The sequence below is a fragment of the Sturnira hondurensis genome, unplaced genomic scaffold (genome assembly GCF_014824575.4).
Source record: "Sturnira hondurensis isolate 20B ecotype Veracruz unplaced genomic scaffold, ASM1482457v3 Scaffold0003693, whole genome shotgun sequence".
Classification (NCBI taxonomy): domain Eukaryota; kingdom Metazoa; phylum Chordata; class Mammalia; order Chiroptera; family Phyllostomidae; genus Sturnira; species Sturnira hondurensis.
In genome coordinates this window covers 5,907,268-5,934,003 of record NW_028076324.1, presented here as the reverse complement: position 1 = coordinate 5,934,003, position 26,736 = coordinate 5,907,268, and the positions used below count along the sequence as shown (strand labels likewise).

The following is a 26,736-nucleotide window of genomic DNA, read 5'->3' as shown; positions in this document are numbered from 1 at the left end:
AGGCCTCTGGAGCTCGAGTGGGACAGTGGAGGGGACAGTGTCTACAGATGGGGCGCTTCTTCAAATGTATGACAGAAGCTTGTGGGGAATGAAGGCTGTTGAGTAGAAGGGAGCAGAGCGACTCGATAGAATTGTACTTAGAGACTGAAACTGAAGCTGCGGCCCGAAAATTCTTCAGAGCCTTCAGAGGTAAAACAAGCCAGAGTGTGTGTGTGTGTGTGTGTGTGTGTGTGTGTGTGTGTGTTTGGGAGGGGCTGAGTATCACACTCCCACTGCATCTGTTCTGTGTCTGATGCAGAACCGAATGTGGTAATTATTAGGAATTACCAACATCCTTCAGTCAGGATCTCATCTCACCCTCCCGTGCCTCACACCATCGACTCCTCCGGCATTCATCTCGCTTTCCTTTCATTTCCATCCACCCCTACCCCAAGGCAGCACTAAGAGGAAAAAAATCAAAATGCTTAAATTAGCTAAATTCTTCAAGGGGTATTTTGATCAACTTCGGTTTACTGCCTATTTTTAATACATGTGAGAAGTGCTAGGTACATAGTCAGCACTGAATAAATACCTGTTGAATGAATGATATGTATCTTTAAAATGTCTTAGATGATAAGATTAATAATGGCAGACATGGTATTCATTCATTCATTCATTCATTCATTCATCCAATAAGCACTTATTGAGGGTCTCTGTGTACCAGGCACTGTCCTGGATGCTGGAAACACATCAGTGGACAAGATGGCCAGTTGCATGGACACACAGGACTTATACTCCAGGTAGTGAGTAGCGCAGGGATGGCTTTTCCTAATTTGGAGTCAGAAGGCCTGGATTTGAGGATCCTGCTCCAGTACTCAGTATAACACTGAGCCAATCATCTGACCTCTCTGAGCCTCGGTTTATTCTCATATGGAAAGAGAGTATAAAAACACCTATATCCAGAGTTCCTTGTGAGGCTTAAATGTAGTATTTCACACAAAGTTGCTCTATAAACACTTAAGTATCTGAACAAATGTTATTTATTTTCAGAATATTTGGTGAAGACAATTAAACTAAAAATCGGGACTAGTATTTGCCTGAACCAAGTCTATCTCCTGTGGGGGGACAGATGCCACCCTAACTGATGAACTGCCTCTCACTCTTGTCCCCAGTGACCAATCACCTTGAGGCTTCTATCCCAATTTCCTTTAAAAGTCTTTGATAAAGCCTCATCCCCTTCCACAGAATACTGACTTAATGAAATAAGGAAAAGGAGATTCTTAATAAAATAATGAAATGTTGATGACATCTGGGATTTATCTCCTTTTTTTAAGGTTTCGGTAGCTTTGGTGTTGGCAACATTTCCTAATGACCTTATTGGGCATTGCATTGCTTTTCGGACTAGTAAGTCCCAAAGGAGTGATTTAAACACAGAAGCTTGGCAGCAAAAGTGAAACAAGGGCCTTCCCCACCCCCACCCCCCACCCCCCCAACCCCCCGCCAACCCCCCGGGGGAAAGAGTTCTATTTCCACAACCCGAGTCAGCTGAACTGCAACAGCAGCAGCGCAGCCGCCAGCGGCAGATACGTTAGAGGAGGCACTGGAGTGACGTGATTTTCTACGTCCTCCCCCCCCCAGATGAACAGATGAGTAAAATAAGCAGCTGTTTTCATAACGTTCTTTATCAGAATTTGAATCCTTTCACATTGCTCCCCCGAGCCTGCTGAAGTTAATGGAGCGTAGGACGATATTAACGCTGCCCCCAGGACGCCTGCAACCTGTGTTTTCTTTGGAGAGGAATGATCCCCAACTTTGCCTAAGATTGTCTTATTAAGTACAATTCAAACTCAACCCTGACTTCTAGTTCATTGGCCTTTACACAACCTTAAATTTACTTAAGCAAGTGAGAAAGTAGAAATCACTTTCCCTCAAGAAATGACTTATTTTGTAAAAACCAAGAGAGGGAGAAGAAATAAATTTTACACACACACACACACTCCAATTTTGCAGGCTGTGCAGAGCGATTGCCTTCCAAAGAAGGCAGCATGGAAAGGAAGGGAACGAGCAACCTTACCCGTGGAGAAACCTGACAAACACTTGCCTCAGCCAAGGGAGCAAGGTCAACATCAACAGTCCTAAGTCATGTACAAAGTCAAGTCATAGCATGCCCTTTTGATGAGATGTGATGAGAATGGCACTTTAATTCTACCTCCCCTAAAACCCTAACTCTAGTTTAGTCATGGGGGAAAAAAACCTCAGACAGATCTCAATAGAGGTGAGTCCTCCAAACCTGACCAGCACTCTTCAGAACCGTCAAGGTCATCAAAAACAAAGGAAGTCCAAGAAACTGTCACAGCCCAAAGGAGCCTAAGGAGATATGACAACCATATGTGATAGGATATCCTGGATGGGATTCTAGAACATCCAAAGGACAGTGACTAAAAACTAAGACAATCTGAATAGAGCAGAGCCTTTAGCTAATAACAATGTTATAAATATTGGTTCATTCGTTGTAACAAATACATAACAAATACTAACATAAGAGAGGAAACTGGGTGTAGGTTATATGGGGACTCCCTGTATTATTGTCTCAATTTTTCTGTAAGTCTAAAGTCAACCTTTTAAAAAAACCAACCATAAGCTACAGCATAAATGACGCAAAAGGAACAACTTACCAGACGTCACTTTCTCTGCTTGGGCTGCAGGAATCCACAGTGGAGACAGCGGCAGTTTCCCTGCCTTAGCACAGAACCTGTGGGACCAGCTGGAGCAGGCAGCCCGGTGTGGCCACCGTCACAAAGTTCACATTTGTACAAGCGGAAGTGAAACTGATTTGCCATCAGAGCGCTATTTACAAACAACCTCCTTCCTCCGAAATTGAATCGTGCTATTTCCCCCCTTTCATTTAAATTAATCAGTATGTGAATTGGGTATCTTACAGTCTTCTCTTACCTATTCCCACAAGCAGACAGACATCAGTTATTTTTCCTTTTTAAGTAGGTGGCAGCTTCCACCCTGCAGCATCCTTTCTTTGAGGGGGAGACTTATCTCGATGGATATGACTTACTTGAGCTTATAGGAAAAAGGCCCCAGCCCTAAAAGAGACAGAGCACTGGTTCATACAGCCCCAAATACAAGACCATTGGGAGAGACGGATGATGGGAGGGCATGAAGATAAAACTGATTCTTGATACAAAATCTTGAAATTCACCACAAATCAACAATTTGGATTATTGGATTGTAGAAACGAGTCACATAGTTTTAAATAACTCCTTCTGGAATTTAAATTTTATATTTATATTTAAAACAAAACGGGTATTTATAAAATGCTGTCCAGAAGAGAAGAAAGTAGAACCTGTTCCACTTCGCTGTGTCTGGCCACTGAAACAATCGTGTGAAATACAGGGAAACAACTGTATTTGTTTTTTTTTTAAACTTCAACTTCAGGTAGTGGTTGACCTTCCAAGGCAGACTCAGTCATTACTAGATAACCCTCAGCAACTGCAGGTATGTTTTTAGTCCAAAGGGAGAATTCAGAAGACAAAGAGGTCAAAAAGAATTAAAGCTATTTAGACGGTGGTCTTAAAAATTGCTTTGAACTTATGTCAAGATGAGGTGCCTTATTAATCAGAAAACCATAGAAATCTCAACATAAAGTTTAAAACAAAGAAAAACCAATGTGAATACCATCATTAGTGTTGGATCTTCTTATCTCTGGGTAAAATCACACCTTATGCTTATAATCATGTCCCACATGCTTAGCTCTCCCTCTACTGGCTGGTTCTTGTGTCAACAGTTATCAGAGGCACCTAATAACAAAAATTAATTTTGCTCATTTTTAAAGCTTCTTGGATTCTTTATGATGTTCCCTGATACTTGCTCTTAGACACCCAAATGCTAGGTCTGTTACAAGTGTGGGGAAGCTTACCAGACTGAATTTTCATTGCACTCACTGGAAATAATGAAGCAATTGAAAGAGAAAATCCCCAGAGCCCCACCATCACACCCAACTGCCTATCAGCATCCGCACTCACATGTTCTGCCTTCCACTTTGTTAATAGATTCACCATCCCCGTGCCCATCGGAAGCTAATTCCTTGTCTTGTGTACCAGATTTCATCCCCTCTCTCCAACTGCAGGGCTAGGCAGAGTATTTTCTTTCCCCTCTTCTCTGTCTCTTTTTTAAAAAGGTTTTATTTATTCATTTTTAGAGAGAGGGAAAGGGAAGGAGAAAGCGAGAGAGAGAAGCATTGATGTGAGTGTGAAACATTGATTGGTTGCCTCTGGGAACAGGCCCCAAGTGGGGAATCGAACCTGCAGCCCAGGCATGTGCCCTGACCTGCAACCGAACTGGTGACCCTTCACTTTGGCTGGGCAATGCCCAAAAAACTGAGCCACATCGGCCAGGGCTCCTCTCTTCTCTTAATTCATCAAATTTTCACTCCGCTTTGGAGTATTCCCAGAGGCATACACACTTGCTGTTACTTATTCCATTTTAATAAACACACACTCCCTTTGGCCCCAGCTTCCCTGCCAGCTACTACCCCAATTCTCTGTGGTTCTTGTAGGCAAAACCTCTCCAAAGAATTGTCTAAACTCACTCTCTTGATTTCCTCTTCTCTTGATTTATCATAAACCCACTTTAGTCAAGCCTTTACTTCCACAATTCCATGAAACTACTCTTTAAGTCCCCAGTGATTCTAGTCAATCTGCCATCCTCATCCTACTTGACCCACCAAATGCATTTGACCCAGTGGATCCATGCCTCTTCCTTAAGACGGTTCCTTCACTTGGCTTCCAGGTAACAACATTCTTCCAGTTTTCTTCCCACCTCCCCAGAGGCACTTCCATAGCCTCCTCTGCTGTTACTCCTCAATCTGTTAATAACAGATCACCCAAAGCTTAGTCTTTGGTCTCTTCCCTCTCTTTTCCATATTCGCCCTGTTTCGCAGCTTTAAATTTCACCTCTATGCTTCTGACTCTCAATTGGTATCTTCAGCCCCAACATTTTCCATGCCTTACTGTTCACTAAGCATCCCAAACACATGTCCAAATCATCCCCTTTATCATCCCTTTTAAACCCCATCGCACTACCGTCTTCTTCATTTCTGCTAGCAGCAATGACATAGTTCTAGTTCTTTGATCCAAAAGCTTTGATGTCACACTTGATGTCGATGTCTGTCTTTCTGTCATATCCCACATTTGATCTGTCAGGAAGTCTTGTTGAAATTTTCAAAATATAGTCAGAATCTGAATACGTCTCACCACATTCACTGCTTACTATACTGATTCAAATCATAATCATTTCTAACCTCATTCAGTGGTTGCCAATGTTGCCGCTCACTGGAATCACCCAGGGACCTTTAAAAAATACTAATGGCTCTCACCCTTCATATTTTGACTTCATTGGTATGGAATGTGATCTGAGCACTGGGATTTTTCGCTATCCTCCTGGTGGTTTTAAGGTGCATCGAGGTTTGAGTTTCACCTGGTATGATCATAGCCATCTAATGATTCTCCCAGACTCTACTCTTCCCCACTCCCCACGGTCTATTCTCAACACAGCAAACAGAAATACTTTAAATTATAAGTCATATCATATCTCTGCTTAAAAACTCTCCAATTGATCCCCATGTCACTTAGAGTAAAAGCCAAAGACTTTACAATGGCCCATAAGGTCTCCTGTGAGCGGCACTTTGCCCCACACCACTCCATCACTTCTCTGACCTCTGTTGAATGAACTCAGAAGGTCTGGAGGCTTTGCTAAAAATAAATGATCGAGATTTATTCAAGGGTCTTAGAGTTTGTAAACTAGAATCACAGCTAGGCAAAAAGCCAGCAATGTTCCAAAAAAAAAAAAAAAAAAAGCTTAAAGCTCTTGTAGCAAAAAGCACTTTATTGAGAATTATTGGCCCTGCAATCTTAGCCTGGGGTTGGTCCAGGACAGTTATCAGTGAGGTGTCAGGTAGTCAGGATGGTGGCTGTCAGGTGGTCTGGAAGATGGGCATCAAAAGGGTTGGTCACGTCCAGTAAGTAGTCCAGATAATGAATGTCAGGTGGCTCTATACATGAGTCCTTCGGGGGTTACCTGGAGGTCTGGCTATCAATGACATGTGCCTTTTATGTGAGACCAAGGTGACCAACTGGCGTCAAAGCCTGCACCTCAAACTGTCCCTTGACTCCTGCCTGATCTCTTCCAGGCTCTGATTTTAGTTTTCATGACACTAACACGCTCGTCTTCACGCGATCTCCCACACATGTTCCTGCCCAGTCTCCTTTCCCTTCTTTAGAGACCTCCGTCCACACTCACAGCTCCTGGCGCAGCCTCTACAAGAAAGCTTCGTCCTATCTCTGTTCTACCCAAGCCCTGCTTTTAACACCCAAGCCCCAGGTCGTAAGCTTTGCCCCGCCTCCTCCGGTCCCGCGACTCGCCACCGAGGCGCGGGCCCGTACGCGCACGATCCTCTGCGGGCAGCTTTACGACATATTTTTTTGTTTTACGACAAGCCGGGCGCTTTGTGGCTGTCAACTTTCGCCGTGGTCCAACTTAGCAGCCACATTATCGGTGGTGGCGGCAGGTACGACGGCGGAGAAATGAGGCAGAAACGGAAAGGTGCGTAAAGGGATGAAGAGGAAAAGGGGGTTGGGGTGCCAGGGAAGGGGCGCACCCCTGGGCGGTCCTGGGCTGAACCATTTTTTCCCGCGGGAATCCGCTACCTTATCCAGGGTTCCGCCCCCTGGAGTCAGTCTTTTCATCGGCTCCAGCCTCTGCCTTTTCATTTTACCTATTGTGCTTTTTAAACCAACCTACCCTACTCTCTTCCATTTTGGCAATCAGTTGGTGTATTTTCCAGAAGTAGCACAAAAAGCTTTATTGCACGGTGTGACCTCCACGTAGTTAACGTGGTCGGTCGATTTAACTCGTTCTCGGACTCTTATTTGTTAGGGTTTTTTGTTTGTTTGGTTGGTTTTTTTTTTAAAGAACATATTGCACGGGGAGTTCTTTATTTTCCTGTTGTTGTTTTTCCCCAAGCCGTAAGTTAAAAACAACCCGGAATTATTCTTGAGTTCTGTGGCACAGTTCTGTCCATTTGTATTATCTCTGGAGTTAGCCTGGAGCAATTCCATTTTAGTTTCTCAACAGGATGGAGTCAGATTTCAAATGTTTTCTCACGGGTGTTAGTCTTTGCACACTATTTTGCGCAGTCAAATAGTAACTACCTTTTGTTGAGGCCTTGCTAATAATTTTGAAGTTGACATCCTCTCTATTTTACCAATGAAGCTGAGATTCAAAGAGTTAAATTACTTTCCCAGCACAGAATTATTCTTGGGACATGGAACTGGTTGGTCAGGCTGTCGCTGTGAACCTGCCCCCCCCCCCAAAAAAAAAACACCATAACATTTAAAAAATCTTAAGTACTGTGCCTCTTGACATCAACAGCAGAACTTTGAAGCAACAAGTGTCCTAGTTACCTTCAGTTATCTGTGCCATCCAACCCAACATACCCCAAATTAATTGGTTACTTCTTCCTCTAACTTGCTCCTCAGGTGGGCCAGACAGCTTTACGATTTAACTTCATCTATCACCAAACCCTATTAGGTCTTAGAAATTGCCTCTTGACACAGTTTATTCCTCATATTCTGGCAACCATCCTCCTAACCCACCTTAATCAGTAACTAATATTTAAATAGTACTTTGGCTTCCGTAGATGTTATTTCAGTTGATTCTCACAATGGTCTTGTGAGATATGTATGTATTATCCCAGTTTTGCAGGTAAAGAAATGGAGCTTAGAAATCATTGATCTTCCCATTTTCACACAGCCAGTAGGGCTTGGGAGGTACAGAGGAAGCCTGTCATCTAAGATTTTTACTGCACGTAAAACTTGGTTGTTGTTTTTTTATAATGTTGCCTTTCAAGAGCCTTTTACTTAGTATCTAGATTTTATGTATTTTTCACCTTCTGGATCATTTTTGTATCTGCATTTTTTTCTCTATATATTTTCTTTAAATATTACTTTCATTTTTGACTTCCAAACTTGGGAATGTGTAGTTCTCCACTGTCTTTTGGACTCCATTTAAATGTCTTTGCCTAGTAGCCAATGTACCCTGTAATCCATTCTTTACTGGACTTCATCAGAAAGCCTGTATTCTGGTTAGGCAGTGCTCCATCGTACAAAGATAGGTAATTCCTCTACCCAGCATTGTTCCTTCTCAGTTGCCATCTGTTTTGCCTGTCCAGATGCTGCCCTTTCTTTCCTTAAAGACCACTGTGACTTTTCTTCCATGAAGCCTCTTCTTACCAATTTATTTCTCCAGTTAATTCTTGATATGCCAAAGGGCTGTACAGATGGGTTTCAAATCTTTATTTTTATCATCTGAGTCCTCTTTACTCCTCCAAATAAATTCTTCTGCAGAAACTCAATATTAAACAGGTGAAAGCTGAGCTGCTTTGTTTGAAATGGAGAAAGAGACCCTCCCTTTCCATCCTCTCCCCCTTCCTCTGCCTCCACTACTGGTCCTGCCCCTGTTACCTGGCCCGTGAGGTGCCCATGGAACTCTGAAGTGCTGAGTTACACGGTTTGGAAAGCATTTAGCCTTTGATTATAGATGGACTTTTTCCCCTCTTGGATCTTTGTGTGTTAGCCTTGTCTCGGTAAGTTACTGGTAGCTTGGTACAGTGAAAAAACCATGGCAGTTGTGTAGAAAAGACCTGGATTTGAGTTTTAACTGTTACATTTACAGTGGCATCTTAACTTGCCTTAGTTTTTCACATCTATAAAGTGGGATACCAATATACCTTCCGGTGTTGTGAGGTTTCAGATGAGATGAAGTAAATGAGAGGGCTTCTCACCAGTGCTGCTCCCTAGTGACTTTATTGTCACTGACCACTAGCTTGCTCATAGCTCCCAAGCTGAAATCTCAGCTCTCATCGCTGAAGAGAGACGGGTGTTTTTTGCCTGGAGGAGAAAGCTCACATGGGCCTGACTTGAGTAGGTGCTGGTCCCTGAATGAATCAGCCATGATTGCAGGGATGGGATTGTGTAAGGACATGTCAGCTTCTGCTGTTGCCTTTTAGATGAGAAGGGGGGCCTCAGTAGCCACGAGAGGGTTGTGATGGTGGACAGACTATATCTTAGAGGTGCATTAAGATCCTTAGACAAGTATAAACCCACATCTTTTCTATTACAAACTAAATACTACTGTAGGTACCTAGGGTCTGAGTTCCACCTTGACCCCTTGATAGCATTTTCATGGGACAGGCAAATATTCCCGTTCTGTCTCACTCTGTTCTGAGAATCAGAGGTACTCAGATTTGTAAATAGAACTATGAATCTGGAGATAAAGGGAAGCTATTTTAATGACTGGGGCCTTTCCTGTGCAATCAGGTTCTTTCTCCTCATCATGTTTGTCTCTATCATTCTCGTGGTATATGTGCTGTTAAAGTGAGCTCTCCCCATATATAGGTGATGCCATGTTTTAAAGATACAAAAGATGTGATCATATTGTAAACAGAAGGGGTTTAGCGTCTTGTGAACTTGAGCTATATTTGCATGGTTGGAATGATTTTGGGAAGAAAACTGCTAATAAAAAAGTCTTTACTGAATAATGTGATTTTTTTTACATTGTTAAATATTATCTTTCCAGGAGATCTCAGCCCTGCTGAGCTAATGATGCTGACCATAGGAGATGTTATTAAACAACTAATTGAAGCCCATGAACAGGGGAGAGACATTGATCTAAATAAGTAAGTGGAGCCCTGACTGGTGTGAGCTCAGTGGGTTGGGTGTCCTCCTGCAAAGCAAAAGGTTGCGAGTTCAATTCCCAGCACATGCCTGGATTGGGGGCGTGAGAGAGGCAACTGATCGATGTATCTCTCACACATTGATGTTTCTCTCCCTCTCTTTCTCCCTCCCTCCCTGCCTCTCTCTCTAAAAAATAAATAAAACCTTTTAAAAATAATTAAGTGGATCTATAAAATAGAAGTCAGTTTTAATCTTAGATAGATCTCTTATAAAATTATTAAATTCTACCCTGCCTGGTATGGCTCAGTGGATTGAGCACTGGCCTGCAAACCAAAGGGTCACTGGTTCAATTCCCAGTCAGGGCACATGCCCGGGTTGTAAGCCATGTCCCCAGCAAGGGGCACATAGGAGGCAACCACACATTGATGTTTCTCCCCCTCTGTTTCTCCCTTTCTGTCCCTCTCTGTAAAGTAAGTAAATAAAACCTTTTAAAAAATAAAACAAAATGATTAAATTCTACTTGTTTCCTATCTTATGTTTTGTTTTACTTGAGAATTTAGCTGTCAGCCCTGCCCTACCCCTGGGTGTTGACTGTATCCCAGTCAGTGTTAGTAGTGCATTATATATATTAGCTCAGCTGATTCTTTGAAAAACTATGAGGTAGGTACTCATCATCATTTGACAGATGGGTACTGTGAGACAGAAAGGTTAAATAATTTGTCCAAGAGCAAATAACCAGTGATGGGCAAAGCTGGGATTTGGAATTACGTTGTCTGTTTCCAGAGCTACTGTGCTTCTGCGGTACGTGACTTCAGGTCCTTCCTTTCCCTGCTCTTCCCTGCTGTTCCCTGCTCTTCCCTGTAGTCTCGGAGGAAGCGGGACCTCTCTTCCAGGAAAGCCTCCCTTGATGTAATCCAACCCACCCTTCCTTCCTTCCTTCCTTCCTTGACATGTTCATCCACTTCTCCTCACTGTCATATTCAGCTTTGGCTTGGTACACCCTCAGACAAGAGTGGTCTTTCATCTCTGCCTCCATATTTTCCACTGTATGTTCACTTTATAAATCTGCCCCAACGACACTGTTCTCTCCTTACCCCCAGGCTGGCAATGATGTAATCACCTGTGCTGGCCCTTTTGTCTGTTGCTTGAGATACTGTAACCTTTTACCTCTTCCTTGGAACATTGTGCTTATTTAATAAACATTTGCTAAAAGAATAAGTAAATAGTTGTTTTTGACTATGAAGACGTATTTTAATCTTTTTTGTACAGCATGTCTTTAGCAGTTTTTTCTCTTTGTTGGCTAATTATACAAGTCTTTTTTTTAATATATTTTATTGATTATACCATTACAGTTGTTCTATTCCCCCCCTTCATTCCCCTCCACCCGCACACTCCCTCCCCCACCCTTCTCCCCCCCTTAGTTGATAACCACGTGTCTCAAGTTCTTTAGGTTCTATATTTCCCCTACTATTCTCACCCTCCCCCTATCTATTTTCTACCTACCATCTATGCTATTTTCTGTGCCTTCTCCCCCCTTCTCCCCCTCCCACCCCCCTGTTTCTAACCCTCCATGTGTTCTTCATTTCTATGGTTCCACTCCTGATCTAGCTGTCCTCTTGGTTTGCTTTTGTTTTAGGTGTGGTTGTTAATAACTGTGAGTTTGCTGTCCTTTCACTGTTCATATTTTTCATCATCTCTTTCTTATATAAGTCCCTTTAGCATTTCATATAATAAGGGCTTGGTGATGATGAACTCCTTGAACTTGACCTTATCTGAGAAGCACTTTATCTGTCCTTCCATTCTAAATGAAAGTTTTGCTGGATAAAGCAATCTTGGCTGTAGGTCTTTGGATTTCATGACTTGGAATACTTCTTTCCAGCCCCTTCTTGCCTGTAAGGTCTCTTTTGAGAAATCCGCTGACAGTCTGATGGGTACTCCTTTGTAGGTGACTGTCCCCTTATCCCTTGCTGCTTCTAGGATTCTCTCCTTCATTTTAGTCTTGGCTAATGTAATTATGATGTGCCTTGGTGTGTTCCTTCTTGGGTCCAACTTCTTTGGCACTCTCTGAGCTTCCTGGATTTCCTGGAAGTCTATTTCCTTTGCCAGACTGGGGAAGTTCTCCTTTATTATTTGTTCAAATACGTTTTCCACTCGTGGCTGTTTCTTTCCCCCTTCTGGTACCCCTATAATCCGGATGTTGGAACGTTTAAAGATGTCCTGGAGGTTCCTAAGCCTCTCCTCATTTTTTTGAATTCTCATTTCTTCATTCCTTTCTGGTGGGATGTTTTGTTCTTCCTTCTGGTCCATTCCATTGATTTGAGTCCCAGTTTCCTTTCCATCACTATTGGTTTCCTGGACATCTCCCTTCATTTCAATTAGTTTAGCCTTCATATGTTCCTCTAATCAACCAGTTCTGTGACCATAATCAACCAGTTTTGTTAGCATCCTGATAAACAGTGTCTTGAATTGGGCTTCTGAGAGCCTGGCAATCTGTTGGTCGCTTAGAGTTATTGGCTCTGGGACTTTGAGTTCTTCTTGAGCCATCCTTTGGGCTATTTGTGCCTGTTAAGTAGCAGGAATGGAGCCCTAGGTTTTCACCAGAGCAGGGCAACTCAGTCGCTGGGTTGTGACGTCGTATGTGGGGGCAGGGTCAAAGAGGGACAATGGCTTCTCTCCAGCGCCCGCCGCCGCCGCCGCGACCCCCACCAGCACTGCAGCCACCACCGTCACCAGGGCCACGCGCCCCGCTCCTCGGCACGCGGGTGTGCCACCGCTGTCAGCCCTCCACCACTGGGTTAGCCCCCTGGGGCCTGTGTGGTCCGTCTCACTGCGCGCGAATGTGCGACCTTGGTCAGTCTGTTCCGCACCCCGACTAGTTCTGGGCTGCCTGTGCTCCTAGATCTGCCCTGGCTGACCCAGCTCCACTGCTGGTTCTGCCTCTTACTGTCCTCGTTGAACGGTTCGTAGCTGTCGGACTTCCGTATAATTTGGTTTTCTGGCCTCTAGGTGTGTGGTAGTTCACCAAAACTTTTGTTGTATCCAGACTTGGTTGTGGGAGAAGGCACAGTGTTTCCACCTATGCCTCCATCTTGGCGGAAGTCCCTAATTATACAAGTCTTGTTTCTAGTGAGCATTTCTACTTCCTGTGCCTTTTTGTCATTCTCCTTCACTTAGACATCTAAAGCCAGCATCCTCCTTAAAACCAGTTCCTACTCAGATGTCCTCTCTGATTAATCGTTAACCTTCGCCCACTCTTGAAACTAGTGTTATCTTTGAAACTTTTTCCTTAGGTCCAGTTAGGGTCTGGAGTTTGCCTCCTCTGTCTTCTTTATGACTCTCACGTTTACTTCCACTGCCAACTCCCTATTCCGTCTCTTTAAACTGAAGTCTAGACTGCTGCAACCGTTTGTGCTGTTGGTCCCCTTTCGTTTCTTGCTGGATTGATTTTCCTTTGTCTCATCTTTTATTGTGTCATTTCACTGTGTAGGAACTTTAGTGCATCCCCACAGCTTATGAAATTAAGTGCAGATTCCTCAGCACGTTATGTAAGGCCTCTCAGTCTGGTTTCAATTCACTCTTCCAACTTTTTAAACTTCTGTACCTTTACATTGAAAATCTTTTGCTTTTTGTCAAGTTGGGCTACCCATATTTCTTAAAAGATATGTATTTTTGTTTTTGCATCTCCACATAAGCCATCCTGTTTGTGAGGAATATCTGAAGCCTGTTCTTTTTTCTGTGCCTGTTTTCCAAGAATATCTCCCCAGTACATGTTGAACTACTCTCTTGAACGCTCAATGCACTCCTTGTTGTATGTGCTTTACCATACACATTTATTTTCATTCATGCCTGTCTGCAAACGTGGAGCATGAAATGACTGTGCCTTCTACCTCCTCACACACCAAGTCCTTAGGTGTTCTCTTGTACACGTCAGGTACTCAGTTAACAGTTGTAAAAAATGATGGAAACACCCCAGAATATTTTCAGATGGGTTAAAAATGAGAAGTTAAGGTGACAGTGTAAGGAGTGATTTGTTGGGATAAAGTTACTTCTGGGGGTGAGGGTAGGGTTATAATCAGGAAGGGACAAACGGGTATTCGGAAATTCTGATCATATTCTTTCTATTTTTTGAAGTGTGGTTGCACAAGTGGTTGCTTTATAATTGTTAAAGTATATTTGTATGTTCTGTTTTCTTGTGTGTACAGTGCTTTGTATTAGAAGTTTTTAAATACTTTTCCATGGCTGTCCTTTGCTTGTTTGGTCTAAGACAGCGGTTTGCAGCCAGCTGTGACCCGCCCATCCCCACAGACATGTGGCAGAGTCCGGAGACGTTTTTGGTTGTTGAGCAGGAAGAGGAGAGCTAGTGAGTAGAGGCTAACGGTGCTGCTCCACGTCCCCCAGTTGTACTGCATGGCCCCCACAGCGGAATTCATATTTCCAAATGCAGCAGTGCTGAGGTTGAGAAAAGGGTAGAATACTTTGAAGCTCTGTCCCTATTTTGAACGAGAGTTACATGGTGTCACTGTCTGGGCCTCTGATGTTCACAGATGTTAAAGCCACTGTTGTCATCAGGTAAAAGGATGGGGAGTGATGATGTTATTTATAGGTTATCCTTTTGGTAGCTTGTCCTTGAAATATTGTGATCTCGATAATGCTAGTTGCTTTACTTTCAGGGTGAAAACGAAGACAGCTGCCAAATACGGCCTTTCGGCACAGCCTCGCCTGGTGGACATCATCGCCGCAGTCCCGCCTCAGTATCGAAAGGTCCTGGTCCCCAAGTTGAAGGCCAAACCCATCAGAACTGCCAGTGGGGTGAGTGCTGTAGTTCATTTAATGTTGGCTGTGTATCTGTTCTGCCAGAAAGCCCTGCCTCCGTGTAGTACCCAGGTCGTGAGGTGGAGGCGAGGGGATTCAGGCAGATACAATCTGTGTGCTGCGGTGTGTGCTGGAGTGGAGGCCTGTGCAGAAGGCTAGGAGGGCACAGAGAGGGGGAATTCATTGTGCTTAAAAGGATAAATGATGTTTTGTGTCTTTAAAGGTATAGATGGAGGCTTGGTGATGTTGACGGTATGGTATTGCTGGTCATATTAAGCTTGTGGTTTTCAAAATAATTGCCGTTTAGAAAAGGCACTGTCAAAGCCCTGGCTGGCGTAGCTCAGTGGATTGAGCGCGGGCCTGCGAACCAGACGACCGCGGTTCGATTCCCAGCCAGGGCAGATGCCTAGGTTGCAGGCCGGTTCTTTGCAGGCCAACTACCAGCAGGGGACGCACAAAAGGCAACCATACATTGATGTTTCTCTCCCTCTCTCCTTCCCCTCTAAAGATATATAAATAAATAAAATCTTTAAAAAAAAAGAGGCACTGTCAAAAGGTAATTAATGGTGCTGTCCTTCTGTAGATGATAACTGTGCAAGGTGGACACGACAGGGAGGGCCATGGAGTCCAGAGGATGGAGACATCCTTTCAGTCAAAGGGACCAGGGGACGCCCAGGAGAGTGGAGCTTGCTTGACACGAGTGATGCTCATATAAGCAGGGAAGAGCAGGCTTGACCAGCCATGGGAGCGGGGCCACAGGGAACCGGGGCACAGAATAGAGATGACAAGTGTGGTGTGTGCAGGGACCGGTGAGGACACCAGACTGCCTGGAAGTGATCATTCTTTTGGGAGAGAACTCGGGACATTGGATGGAAGTCAACCTGTAAAAGGCCTTAAAAAATGTCCACCAAAGAAACTGGACAGTAGGGAACTACTAAAGGTTTTTGGAAAAAAAGAGTAGTATGAACAAATAGATTTTCAGAAAATTACTTTGGATACAAGAGATAGGGCAGGTTGGAGACAACAAGACTAGTTAGGGTAGTCTAGGTTTGACCTAGGCGTGAAGTGGCCAGAGCCTGGATTAGGGTAGGGGCTCTAAGAGGAAAAGGATGAATGTGAGAGCATGTGGATGCTCTTAACATGTGGAACCCAGAGTTGAATTCTGTGTCCCTGGTGTGCTCTAAGACGGTCACTCTTATTTGAATGAGGGTGTTACATTCCTAGTGATCGCAGCTGTGTTAACTTGTTTGGGGGCCATATCTCCTGGGTTATATTACCTTTGTGGCTAATTAAGTGCCACCAATCCTGGTCTTTTCTCCTTTGTACTCAAGTGTTTTTATTCTGTTTGTACCTAGTGTAAAGGCTCTTTAAAACCAGTATTTCCAAACCTCTCACCTCCCCGCTTTTTCCACAAAGGGCAGCCACTTTTAACTCTTAGCTGATCACTTGGCATTTACTTTCACATCCCTAAACAATATGCTTTATAGATTGTCTCGAATTTGGGGTTTGGGCATCATGAATGAGCTTGCCACTACGGACAACAAAGATTGAGCAACCTTTCAGCCTGATACACTTGGCTTTCCTAACACTGTGCTCTCTGCTGCTCCTCCTGCCTCGCTTCATTTCTTTGAGGGCTACTCTTTCTGTGCTCGCCTCCAAGAATCCATGCTTTTTGTGGTGATGTTACTCATTAACTCCCAGCTCTGACTCTCTTCAAGGCAGGCTCACGTCACATTGCCTGGTAGACATCTCTCCTTCCACTGCCTGTAGACACTCGAGTGTAACCCAACCCAAACTGACCTCAGACGTGCTCATTCATCCTTCCTGTCCGCATTAGTTCCCAGTGCCCCCATTCACTCAGTTTCCAAAAGACATGAGATGTGTCACCCATTTCTACCACCACTGATACGAAGGCTTTGGTTTTTATTATTTCTCGTGTAGATTATTTCAGTCATTTCTTAACTGGTCTCCGTTGTCATGCCTGCGCCAAACCTGTCTTCTGCAGTGTCACCAGGGCGCTCTGTTTCCTCTCACAAGCACACAGCTGATTGTCCTTCTCTGTCTGCTGCGCATCCTAATCTCCCTGCTTCTACTCCTGCTGCTTCTCTGGTGGGGCTTTGTTTTTGTGTTTATTTTTTATGGAGTAGTCTTAGGTTTACAGAACAGTGGAGCAGAAAGTACACAGAGTTTCCATAAACTTCCTTGTCCTTCTCCCAGATTGCCCTGTTGTTAATACCTCACATTGGTTTGGTACATTTGTTGTAATTGATGAACCAGTGTTACTACATTATTATTAACTGAAGCTAAGTTTTTACGTTAGGGTCACTCATAGCATTCAGTGGGTTTTACCAAATGCATAATGCCATGTATCATATGGAATGGCTTCACTGTCTTAAAACTCTCCTATTCATCCTGTCCTCTGCTCCAAACTTCCGACAACCACTGGTCTATTTACCGTCTCCATACTTTTGCCTTTTCCAGAGCATCATGTAGTTGGAATCAGGCGGTGTGTAGCCTTTTAGGGCAGCTTCTTTCGTTTAGCAATATGCACGGAAGGGTTGTCTTTTTAGTAGCTTGATAGTTCATTTGATTTTAGTGCTGAATAACATCCCACTGTCCATACCACAGCTTGTTCGTTTACCCATTGAAGGACATTCTGGTTGCTTCCAGTTTTTGGCAGTTGTGAACAAAGCAGCTATAAATATTTGTGTGAAGGTTTTTGTGTACTATAAGTTTGCAGTTCCGTTGGGTAAATACCTAGGAGTGTGATTGCTGGGTCAAATGGTAAGACTATGTGTAGCTTACAAAAAACTGTCAAAATGTCTGTACCATTTTGCATTCCCATCAACAGTGAATGAGACTTCTAGTTGATCCACATGCTTGTCAGCTTTTGGTATTGTCTGTTTCTGAATTTTGGCCATACTGGTAAGGCCTGTGTAGTGCTGTCTTGTTCTTATTTGCAATTCCTGAATGCCATATGATATTGAGTATATTTTCATATATTTATTTGCTATCTGTCTTCTTTGTCGGAGTGTCTGTTTAACTCTTTTACCCTATTCCTAATTGGGTTATTTGGGGGGCGGGTGTGTGTGTGGGGGGGTTGTAGAGTTTTTTTGTATTTTGAAGATAGATGTCTTTTATTAGAGACACCTTTCAGTATTTTACAAATGTTTTCTTCCAGTCTTGCCTATGGCTTGTCTTTTTGTTCTCTCCATAGTATCTTTCTTGGAGTAGAACTTCCAAGTTTTAATGTAGATTGCATTTTGATGTTGTGTGTAAAAACTCATGGCAAAACCAAAGGTCACCTAGGTTTTTCTTCTGTGCTATCTTCTAGAAGTTTTATAGTTTTGCATTTTGTATTTAGGTCAGTGATGTATTTCGAGTTTGTATTTTGGGGATTGTTTTTTTTTGTTGTTGTTGTCTTGTTTTTTGCTTAAAACACCATGATTATTATTCTTTATTAGTAGGGTCACTATTAATTACAACAGTACTACTATATGTTGCCCACCTGCCACATACCAGCCAATGTGCTGGTATGTTTTCTAATTTAATCCTCAGAACAGTTTTGAGAGATAGGTAAGTATCACCTTCATTTTCCAAAATTGGAAAATGCACAGTAAGGGGCAGAGAAAAGAGTCACACCTACACCTCTCTGGCTGACTCCAAAGTCATTGCTTTTTCTACTTTATCAGTAATGTTTTAACTATATTAAACAAAACCACAGGGTTCCTTAAAAGTCCTACCATGGAGAATAGCACAGGGAAGCTGTGGGAGCAGGTCTCATCTCTGCTTCACCCAGGGCTGTTGCTGCTTTTAATCTTTCTTATAAATTGGGGCTCTGAGCGAAATGGAGTTGAGAGGAGAGTTCTACTACTTACAAACGTTTGGAAACAACTGCGTATCGCTCCCTTGGCTCCTACCTTGTCAGCTCAGTTAGCTCTCGCTCAGCGTGGTTGTCAGCCCCCTGGGAGGGCTTTCCTGACTACCCCCCGGCCCGGCCAATTTGTTCCTTTGGGCATTTTTAGTGTTTTCTACACACACATGGTATTGAAATAGCCTGTTTCTTTTAAGAAATATTGTTTATGTTACTACAGCTGTCCCCCTTGCTCCCTTCTCACCCCCCCCCAGCCCACCTCCCACTTCCACAGTCCCCACACCGTTGTGCGTGTCCGTGGGCGGCTCATGAGTGTCCTTTGACTGATCTCTTCACCTTCTTTCAGCTTATTTCAGTATGACCTGGAGGTTTGCTAGCTAGTATGATTTTAGAGGGCAGAGGCAATGCATTGATAGTTTTGAAGTCTCAGGCCCCACCTGCTCTACGTAGCTCAGAACCTAGCCTGTCTAGTCGGCCCTCAAGAAAACATTGTTGAATTAGATTGACCTCATCAGTGGTGTATGTGGTTGTCTCATTTTAAGTAAAAACATTTGTTCCAAACTCTTAGTTTTTAATTCAGATCTGAAAGTATATTTTGGGGGTTCTCTGGGTCATTACTCTATGATTTAAGTTATATTTTAATAATTTTTATTATGAAAGAAAATCACAAACTTACAGGGAAGTTGAAAGTCCAGTACAAAGAACACTTTCCAACTCAGTCATTTAAAGAGTTAGTTGTGAAAGTGACGGCTTTGAAAACTTCGGTGCATGTTTCTTACACACAGGACGTTTCTTACATTGCCACAGTACAGCCATCAAAATCGGGAATTTCACACTGATACACAACTTACCTAATCCTCAGACCTCATTCAGGTTTCAGTAATGACCTATACGACCCAATTTAGAATCACATGTTGCATTACTTAGTTACCACGTCTCTGCGGTCTGGACACTTCTTACTTCCTTGACTTCATTACCTTAACACAAGAGGATTTCAGGCAAGTTATACTGTAGCGTGTTCCTCAATTCGGCTTAGTCAGGTGTTTCTTCATAATTCGACTCAGGTCCTGTATGTTTGGCAGGAACAGTGCGGAAGCGATCCTGCATTCTTTCTGCACTCGCCAGGCGGTGCGCAGCTCCCTTTGTCTGCTCACCGGCGTCTTCATTGTGATCACGGTGGTGTCCGACAGGCCTCTCCTCTGTGAAGTTACTTTTTTCCACTTCCTTATTAAGTTTTGTGTGGCGAAGTGTTTTGAAACTATGTAAATATCCTCCTGTTCCTTATCAGACTTCCAGTTCGCTTATTCATTTATTCATATGAATGGATTAATGGTTTCCTGTTTGGTGGGTTACAATCATTATTTATTCTGATGCACAAATTATCCCAGTTTTGACCAGTGGGAGCCCTTTCAACCTGATTTCTGTGTCTTATTTTTCTTTACATGTTCCCATCATTCTTTGAGCAGTTTCTAGCTTTCAGTCATAGTGAAATGTTGCAGGCTCATCTTCTTTGCCCCTGGGATGAGCTATTTCTCCCAGGAGTTCTGGTTTCTTTTTATAGAGATTGGTATTTAGAGCCCAAGGTTGGAGTGCCAGATAGGCCATTGCTGTTAGGGTGCTGCTGTTTCCTGGCTCTCTCTGTGGACCGAGCTAGGAAATGTATGTGTATACATACATACATGCATGCGTTCATACATATATTCATAACACATTCACATCCATATTTATTTATCAGTCCATTGAAATCAGTGAGTTCTCGATAGTACCTTCAGTTCCATCGAGCCCGCAGAGTTCATTCTAGTTCCCTCCCTTTCCGTATTTCTGACTTTCTTCTCTGGTAGTAAGAGAGCTGGCTTGCACTCACCCTGGTGTGTGCCTGAACTTAACTGGCTGCTCCTCTGTGTCACCAGCCTTCTGTTTCCACCATGCCCTCCTTTCTCAAGCAGACCCTCTCTGTACCTGGCCTGGGCTCCAAAACCCGCTCTGAGAATGCTTTGCACACCTTCTGTGAAGTCTAGCTCCTACTTTAATTGTCTCTGCTCTGAGTATTGAGATCTGGTGTGTCACAAGGAATTACAGTTACAAAGATTAGGTTTAGATACAATTGTACAGAATTGCGTGTGGTAGTTTTTTTCTCCTAGGCTATTTTAGTAAAACAAATCAGTAAAAATCACTGTGACTTTAAAAATTACTTATTTTTTACTTAATTTACTATAAAATATAATACAAGCTGGTATAGACAGTGCATATATACATTTTAAAAAGATCAGTGTTCTTTTCAAATCACACTGAAGAGAGGTCACCCCGGCACCCACTGCTCAGCCTCAGAATCACAGCCTTTCCAGGGCCTTCGAAGCCCCTCGTGTGCCCTGCGATGACCTTCCTTTCCCGTTTTCTGAGAGCCCGCCTGCTCCAGGGTTTTCTGTCGGTCGTTCCGTAACGGCTTTTTAATCAGTCTTTCCTCTGTAGATTGCTGTTGTGGCAGTGATGTGCAAGCCCCACAGATGTCCGCACATCAGTTTTACAGGAAATATATGTGTGTAAGTAGAATGAATTTGACAAGGTGTGTGTGTGTATTTCAGTTCCACTAATAAGTCCCCCAGAGCCTTGACTAGTGCATGCAGGTAATAGTTAAAACTTTGATTTAATGGATTTGTAAGTTAGTCCTTTGAAACAAGCAACCATAGATAGGCTATTTTGATGCTTCAGAAATGAAACAAAGATTTTAATTTGTCCCAATGTACAATAAAAAATACATAAATTATATAGAACTCAAAACAAACATTCCGTTAACTTCAGTAGACAGTTCTGTTAACTTGACAAATGAAACATGGAAATTCCAAGTGTCAGAAATTTTGAATAAAATTTGGGTCAGAAAAATATCAGAATACAGTTATGTTTATAAGTAACCTTTAAGCTTTTAAAATTTAGATAATTGAAATATTATCTAGTATTCTTCATAGCAGAAGAATGTGCGTAATTCCAGGCAGAAAGATTAAATGGGTGAATAGTATTCTTCAGTATAGTTACCAGTAGAACACTGAATATCAATCCAAACTTAGGAAAATTTAGGTCCTATTATTTGTCCCTAAAAGCTTAAATTTCTGGAAGAATAGTGACTGCAATATTCTGCAAATAACTGCAATAATGTCCCCTTATATGTTTATCTTGTTTTCTTAGTAGAAAATGTGTTATTTGCAGACATTGCGAAAGTAGACTCTTCTGTTAGGATTTGAAAAGGAAGCTTGTTTGATGTCTGGGCTTTACGGGGACAGCACATGTTTGAACTGGCCTGTTGACCTCAGTTTTGTATCTGACATCTTCGTTCTTATGTTGTGCTGGCAGATACTGCCCTGGGGGACCCGATTCAGACTTTGAATATTCGACACAGTCCTACACTGGATATGAGGTAAAGTAATGTGAGGTTGCCTTGAGGAAATGTCACATCACACTCCACCTGGAATCTGATTTTACAAGTACTAGCTTAAAATTTTTATTTTTTCCTGATTATAAAAATTACCAAATATTTGCTGAGTGTCAACATTTTTCTAGTCACTGAAGAAATACTTATGTAAGCATTTGTTATTAACATATATCAAACATAAGCACTTTGCAGGTTTAAACCCTATCAGTCACATTTTGAAGGTAGACACTATCATTCTGGGTTTATGGATGAGGAAACTAGGCCTAGAGGTCTTACAACTCACTGCTAACGAGTGACGAGCCGGGGTTTGAACTCTGCGCTCCTCCGTCACTACATTGTTCTCCCTGTGTGTGCAGCAGTGAAAAACACAAGGTCCTTGTCTTGTGGGATTTCCATTCCAGTAAAGGAGATAGACGGTAAAGAAACATGCGAGAAAAAAATACCAGGTGCTAAGTAAATGTGAGCAGAGAAGTAAAATCGTGAGGTGTAGCTGGGTGGATACTTCAGCTACAGTGGTTAGGAAGGGGTTCTCTGAGGAGGTGATAGTTCACCTGAGTCCTGGGTGACAAGAAGGAGACTTTCAAGAATATCAGCAAAGAGCATTTCCAGCAGGGAGAGTCACTAGAACAAGGAGCCGTGCTGGGAACGACAGTGGGGTTCTGGAGCACGGAGGGTCAGGGGAGGAGTGGGTTGGAGAGACCAGCGCCACAGTCGTTTGGAAGCCAAGGCAAGGAGTTTGGATTTTATTATAGATGTCAGGAAAAGCCAGTAAGACTTAAAAGGATGATATAACCCATTATTGTTTTTTAAAAGAGCACGTGGTGGCAGGAAAGGATTAGAGTGGGGGCAAGGCAAGAGTGAAAGCAGGAAGCCGGTGATGAGCAAGCTTTTGAAGCAGTCAGCCTCTTCAGTAGAGACCAGCAGCCAGCTAACTATGTGACTTCTTCTTTTATATATACATACATTTTAAAATTTTAAGCTGTTTTTCATAGTTTAAAATTTTAAAAATAAAGATGGATTTACTGAAAAGGTTTCTTGTCTTTCCTGGCCCCTTCCATTCCTTTCTGCTCCTCCCTCCCCAACAGACAATCAGATTATCTTTCCTTTACAAGCACAGAGATGGTCTTTATCCTACTTTTTACACACAAGATACTGTATCAAAATGTTGCACCTTGCCTTTTTCATGTAACAGTATATTTTAGAGAACATATTATATCAGTGTGTTGTTCACAGCTATAGAATATTCCATCGTGTGAAACCATAAAGGTTTTTTTGAGCTCTGGCTGGTGTTGCTCAGTGGATTGAGCTCCGGCCTGTGAACCAAAGGATCAGCAGTTCAACTCCCAATCAAGGCACATGCCTGGGTTGTGAGCCAGATCCCCAGTAGGGGGCATGCAAGAGGCAACCACACATTAATGTTTCTCGCCCATCTCCTTCTCCCTCCCTTCCCCGTCTGTCTAAAAATAAATGAATAAAATCCTTTAAAAAACCATAAAGGCATTTTTGTTAAGTCAGTTATATTTAATGACCTTGTTTAAAGGTTATTCTACCCAATAACTCTTTTGAATATGTATGCACATCTGTGTCTATGAGTAGTGTAATGATTTGTATAGGTTTCCATAAGTGTTTATATGAAGATAAATATGGTCTAAGATGATGCCCTGCTGCTCAGATACTCAGTGACAGTCGGGGTGGAGACTAGCCAAATGCTATTCAGGACATTATTTTGAAGCCTGAGAAAGATTAATACACCCTTTGAAACTACGTTTTATTTTTCATTAAGTATGGGCATAACAGGATCTTCTTTTTTTCATAGCCAACCTCCATGCGAGCTATTCGTGCTAGATATGACCCTTATCTACAGACAAGACATCGAATAGAGCAGGTAAGTTTTCTAAGAGCAGTTTTAAATTAGATTTTTATACTTAGAAAGTATTATTGTTTGATTTGAATTGTACCTGAAATAAGAACTAAAAGTGTTTTTCCCCATTGTAAGTTTTTAATACCCATCTGAAGGAGGGAGACTATTTTGCAATATCTAGCAAGATCAAAAATATCTTTTTAACTTTTCTCTAGAGACTCTTATTTTCTTTAAGGGTTTTATATTCTATGGATTTCTTTTAATTTGTAGAAAATCATTTATGGTGGGAAATTTACAGACTGGAGATGTGTGGAAACTCTTAGACAATAGGTGCATAGGTTGAATTTCAGTTTCCCTGAGCCAGCTAAGGAGTGCTGTGGCCAGTTTGCTGGAGGAGGCACGGGCAGCACTCGGGGGCTGTGGGATTGCCCTGTATCGTGCCTGTGGTGGTGGTTACGCCATCTGAACGTCTACCCAGGCTCACCCATTCACACTTAAAATGCATTGGTTCATTGTATGTAAACTATACCTCATATAACTGATTAAAAACAAGTACTGTGTAAATTGCCTTGCTTTGTTCAAGAACTCTGAACATTAGTAAAGTTTTATTTTTACAGGCTTTGCAAGTTTAAACTTGTCCAATTAAAAACAAATGTAAACACTGCCAGTAGTTGTCATAGTAGCATCTAGTAGGTCAACTACAAAATCTCAGGTGGAAAGTAGTATACCAGTATATATTTTAATGTATATGTACGTATTTATGCATATGTATATGCAAGTGTGTCTCCATACATAAAGATGTGTATATGTATAAATTATTTGCTATTTTTCAGGAACAAGTGTTTAAAAGCTACCTTTTTTTCATATTAAATGTAGACATCCTTTACATAGTACATTAATTTGAGTTCATACTTTGGTAGCTACTTAATCCTGTTTCCCTCTAGCATAAGATATGGCAAGAAATTTAAAAATATGTTTTTGAAAATTAGAATTTTGGCTGCTTATAGCTATCAAAATTAAAGATCTGTACCATTACATCTCTAGTAGTAGAGATGTCATATTTCATGTTTTATCCATCAGACTTTTATTTGCCTTTTTTCCCCTTGAAAAGCAAACTCGAAGTGTCACCTGTGTCCAGAATCTTCACAAACAATTTAAACCTTTAAAGTGTTACTTTAAAACTGCTTTCTAAATTCTTATTTCTAATCCAGTCTTCTTTTTCTTTCATTTGCACCAAGTCCTGATTATATTGCATGTAATTATCTTCTTTGTCCCCAAGACTACCACATTGTCTGACATAAGCACGTGGCTGATAAAGAATGCCTCTTATTTGCCTTTTCTGTTTTCTGGTTTATACTTTATGTGTTTTTCAATTCCCACTCAACTCTGTAGGTATTAACATCAAGATTTTTATTATTTTTTAAAGATTTTATTTATTTAGAGAGAGGGGAGGGAAGGAAAAAGAGAGGAAGAGAAATACCAGTGTGTGAGAGGTACATCAATTAATTGCCTCTTGCATTCCTCCCCCCGCCAAAAGGGGCTTGGCCCACAACCTAGGCATGGGCCCTGACCAAGAATCGAACCAGCGACTGTTTGGTCTGCAGGCCGGCACTCATTACACTGAGCCATACCAGCCAGGGCAAGATTTTTATTATTTTTAATTCTCACTCTCCCTCCTTATTTGAACTATAATTTTTTTCTTTCAGACTCTGGAGTCTGTTTTTTTAACCCACAGAATTTGCTAAATATGTTTAACTGTGTCTCACTTTTAAATGATACTGATGAAAACCCTGCAAAATAAAATTAGAAATTTGCAATACCCTCTTAGGTTAGTGACTGTATCTTTTTAATGCTGATGAATTCATATGTCTTTCAGCTGAAGCAGCTTGGCCACAGTGTGGATAAAGTGGAGTTTATTGTGATGGGTGGAACATTTATGGCCCTTCCAGAAGAATACAGAGATTATTTTATTCGAAACTTACATGATGCTTTATCAGGACATACCTCCAACAATGTTTATGAGGCAATCAAGTAAGAAATCCTCATTTTGTCATGTTCTCCCAAGTGGTTGTCAGTTTACCCCCCTAGCAGCAGCGTACCAGAACTCCTTCAGCCAGCTGCGCGTCCACGTTCCTGGTTGTTGTTTGGAGCGTGCAGCGGTGAGGGGGCAAGTCACTAGGTTTCATTATTTTTATTTGCCCACTTTTGATGGATTATAAGGTTAAGTGCATTTCCTCAGTTTGACTGAGCTGGACTGACACACAGCACTTGGGGGCGCACAGCACTAGGGTCTGACCTGCGTGTGTCATGACACAATTGCCGCAGTAGGTTTAAGGTGGTAGTTATCATCACACCCGTCTCTGGTTCTTGGAGTTACTTCTTTGGTGGGAATGGATTGCTCCCAGTGAAGTAGTCCTCTGTGTGTGTGTTTGTGAGTGTGGTGTGTAGACATCAGGGTTCCCAGGGAAAGGGTGGTCCACAAAGTCGCTGTGAGGGTCTTTTCGCCTTGGGCTGGCCTGACCCACAGGAGCAAGTGGTGGGGTAGGTCACGTTTAGCCCACCCAGAAAGAGCACTGGGTACTGTTTACCTGAAACTTTTGGCCTCTATAAAATCAACAAAACAAGTGACTGTTATTTAATAACCATTATTTTATTATTTGCCATTTTTTAATAATTATTAAATTATATAGGATCATTCAAATTCTAGTTGACAAAACAGAAGAGAATGATTCATTCTTTTTATACCTCATAGCTCAATTTTCATACATAATTCAATGATTTAAGAAGTAAAAGTCTTAAAAATAGTTTTTATCTTCAGAAGTTTCAGGAACACCTAGTTAGTGTATCCTCGTTCTTCATTTGCTGGGTATTTACGGAGCACACACCCGGTACCATGCCCTGCTGCCGGCACCGGGAACAACGTGGTGAACAGACGGGTGCTGTCCTTGCCCTCACGGTGCATACAGTTTATGAAATAGGAAGACAGTAGGCTGCTGTGCTGGAGAATAAATGGGGTCAGTCTCTGGAGGATGTGGTGATGTTT

At 42.3% G+C, this 26,736-nt stretch overlaps 2 protein-coding genes across 4 annotated transcripts in view; one reads left to right on the top strand and one right to left on the bottom strand.

Moving 5' to 3' along the window:
- Nucleotides 1–2,776, bottom strand: part of NUGGC (nuclear GTPase, germinal center associated) — a 42,096-nt gene extending 39,320 nt beyond the window's left edge. For all 3 annotated transcript variants that reach the window (XM_037042221.1, XM_037042222.1, XM_037042223.1), the window contains exon 1: nt 2,655–2,776. The gene's annotated coding sequence lies outside the window, so the exon portion shown is untranslated. The remainder of the gene's footprint in view (nt 1–2,654) is intronic.
- Nucleotides 2,777–6,502: 3,726 nt separating this feature from the next.
- Nucleotides 6,503–26,736, top strand: part of ELP3 (elongator acetyltransferase complex subunit 3) — a 90,838-nt gene continuing 70,604 nt past the window's right edge. Inside the window, exons 1-7 of the mRNA XM_037042220.1 lie at nt 6,503–6,591; nt 9,625–9,724; nt 14,393–14,531; nt 20,878–20,948; nt 21,754–21,817; nt 23,649–23,717; nt 25,570–25,724. Of these exons, the coding sequence (XP_036898115.1) occupies nt 6,573–6,591; nt 9,625–9,724; nt 14,393–14,531; nt 20,878–20,948; nt 21,754–21,817; nt 23,649–23,717; nt 25,570–25,724 (617 nt within the window). The 5' untranslated portion in view covers nt 6,503–6,572. The remainder of the gene's footprint in view (nt 6,592–9,624; nt 9,725–14,392; nt 14,532–20,877; nt 20,949–21,753; nt 21,818–23,648; nt 23,718–25,569; nt 25,725–26,736) is intronic.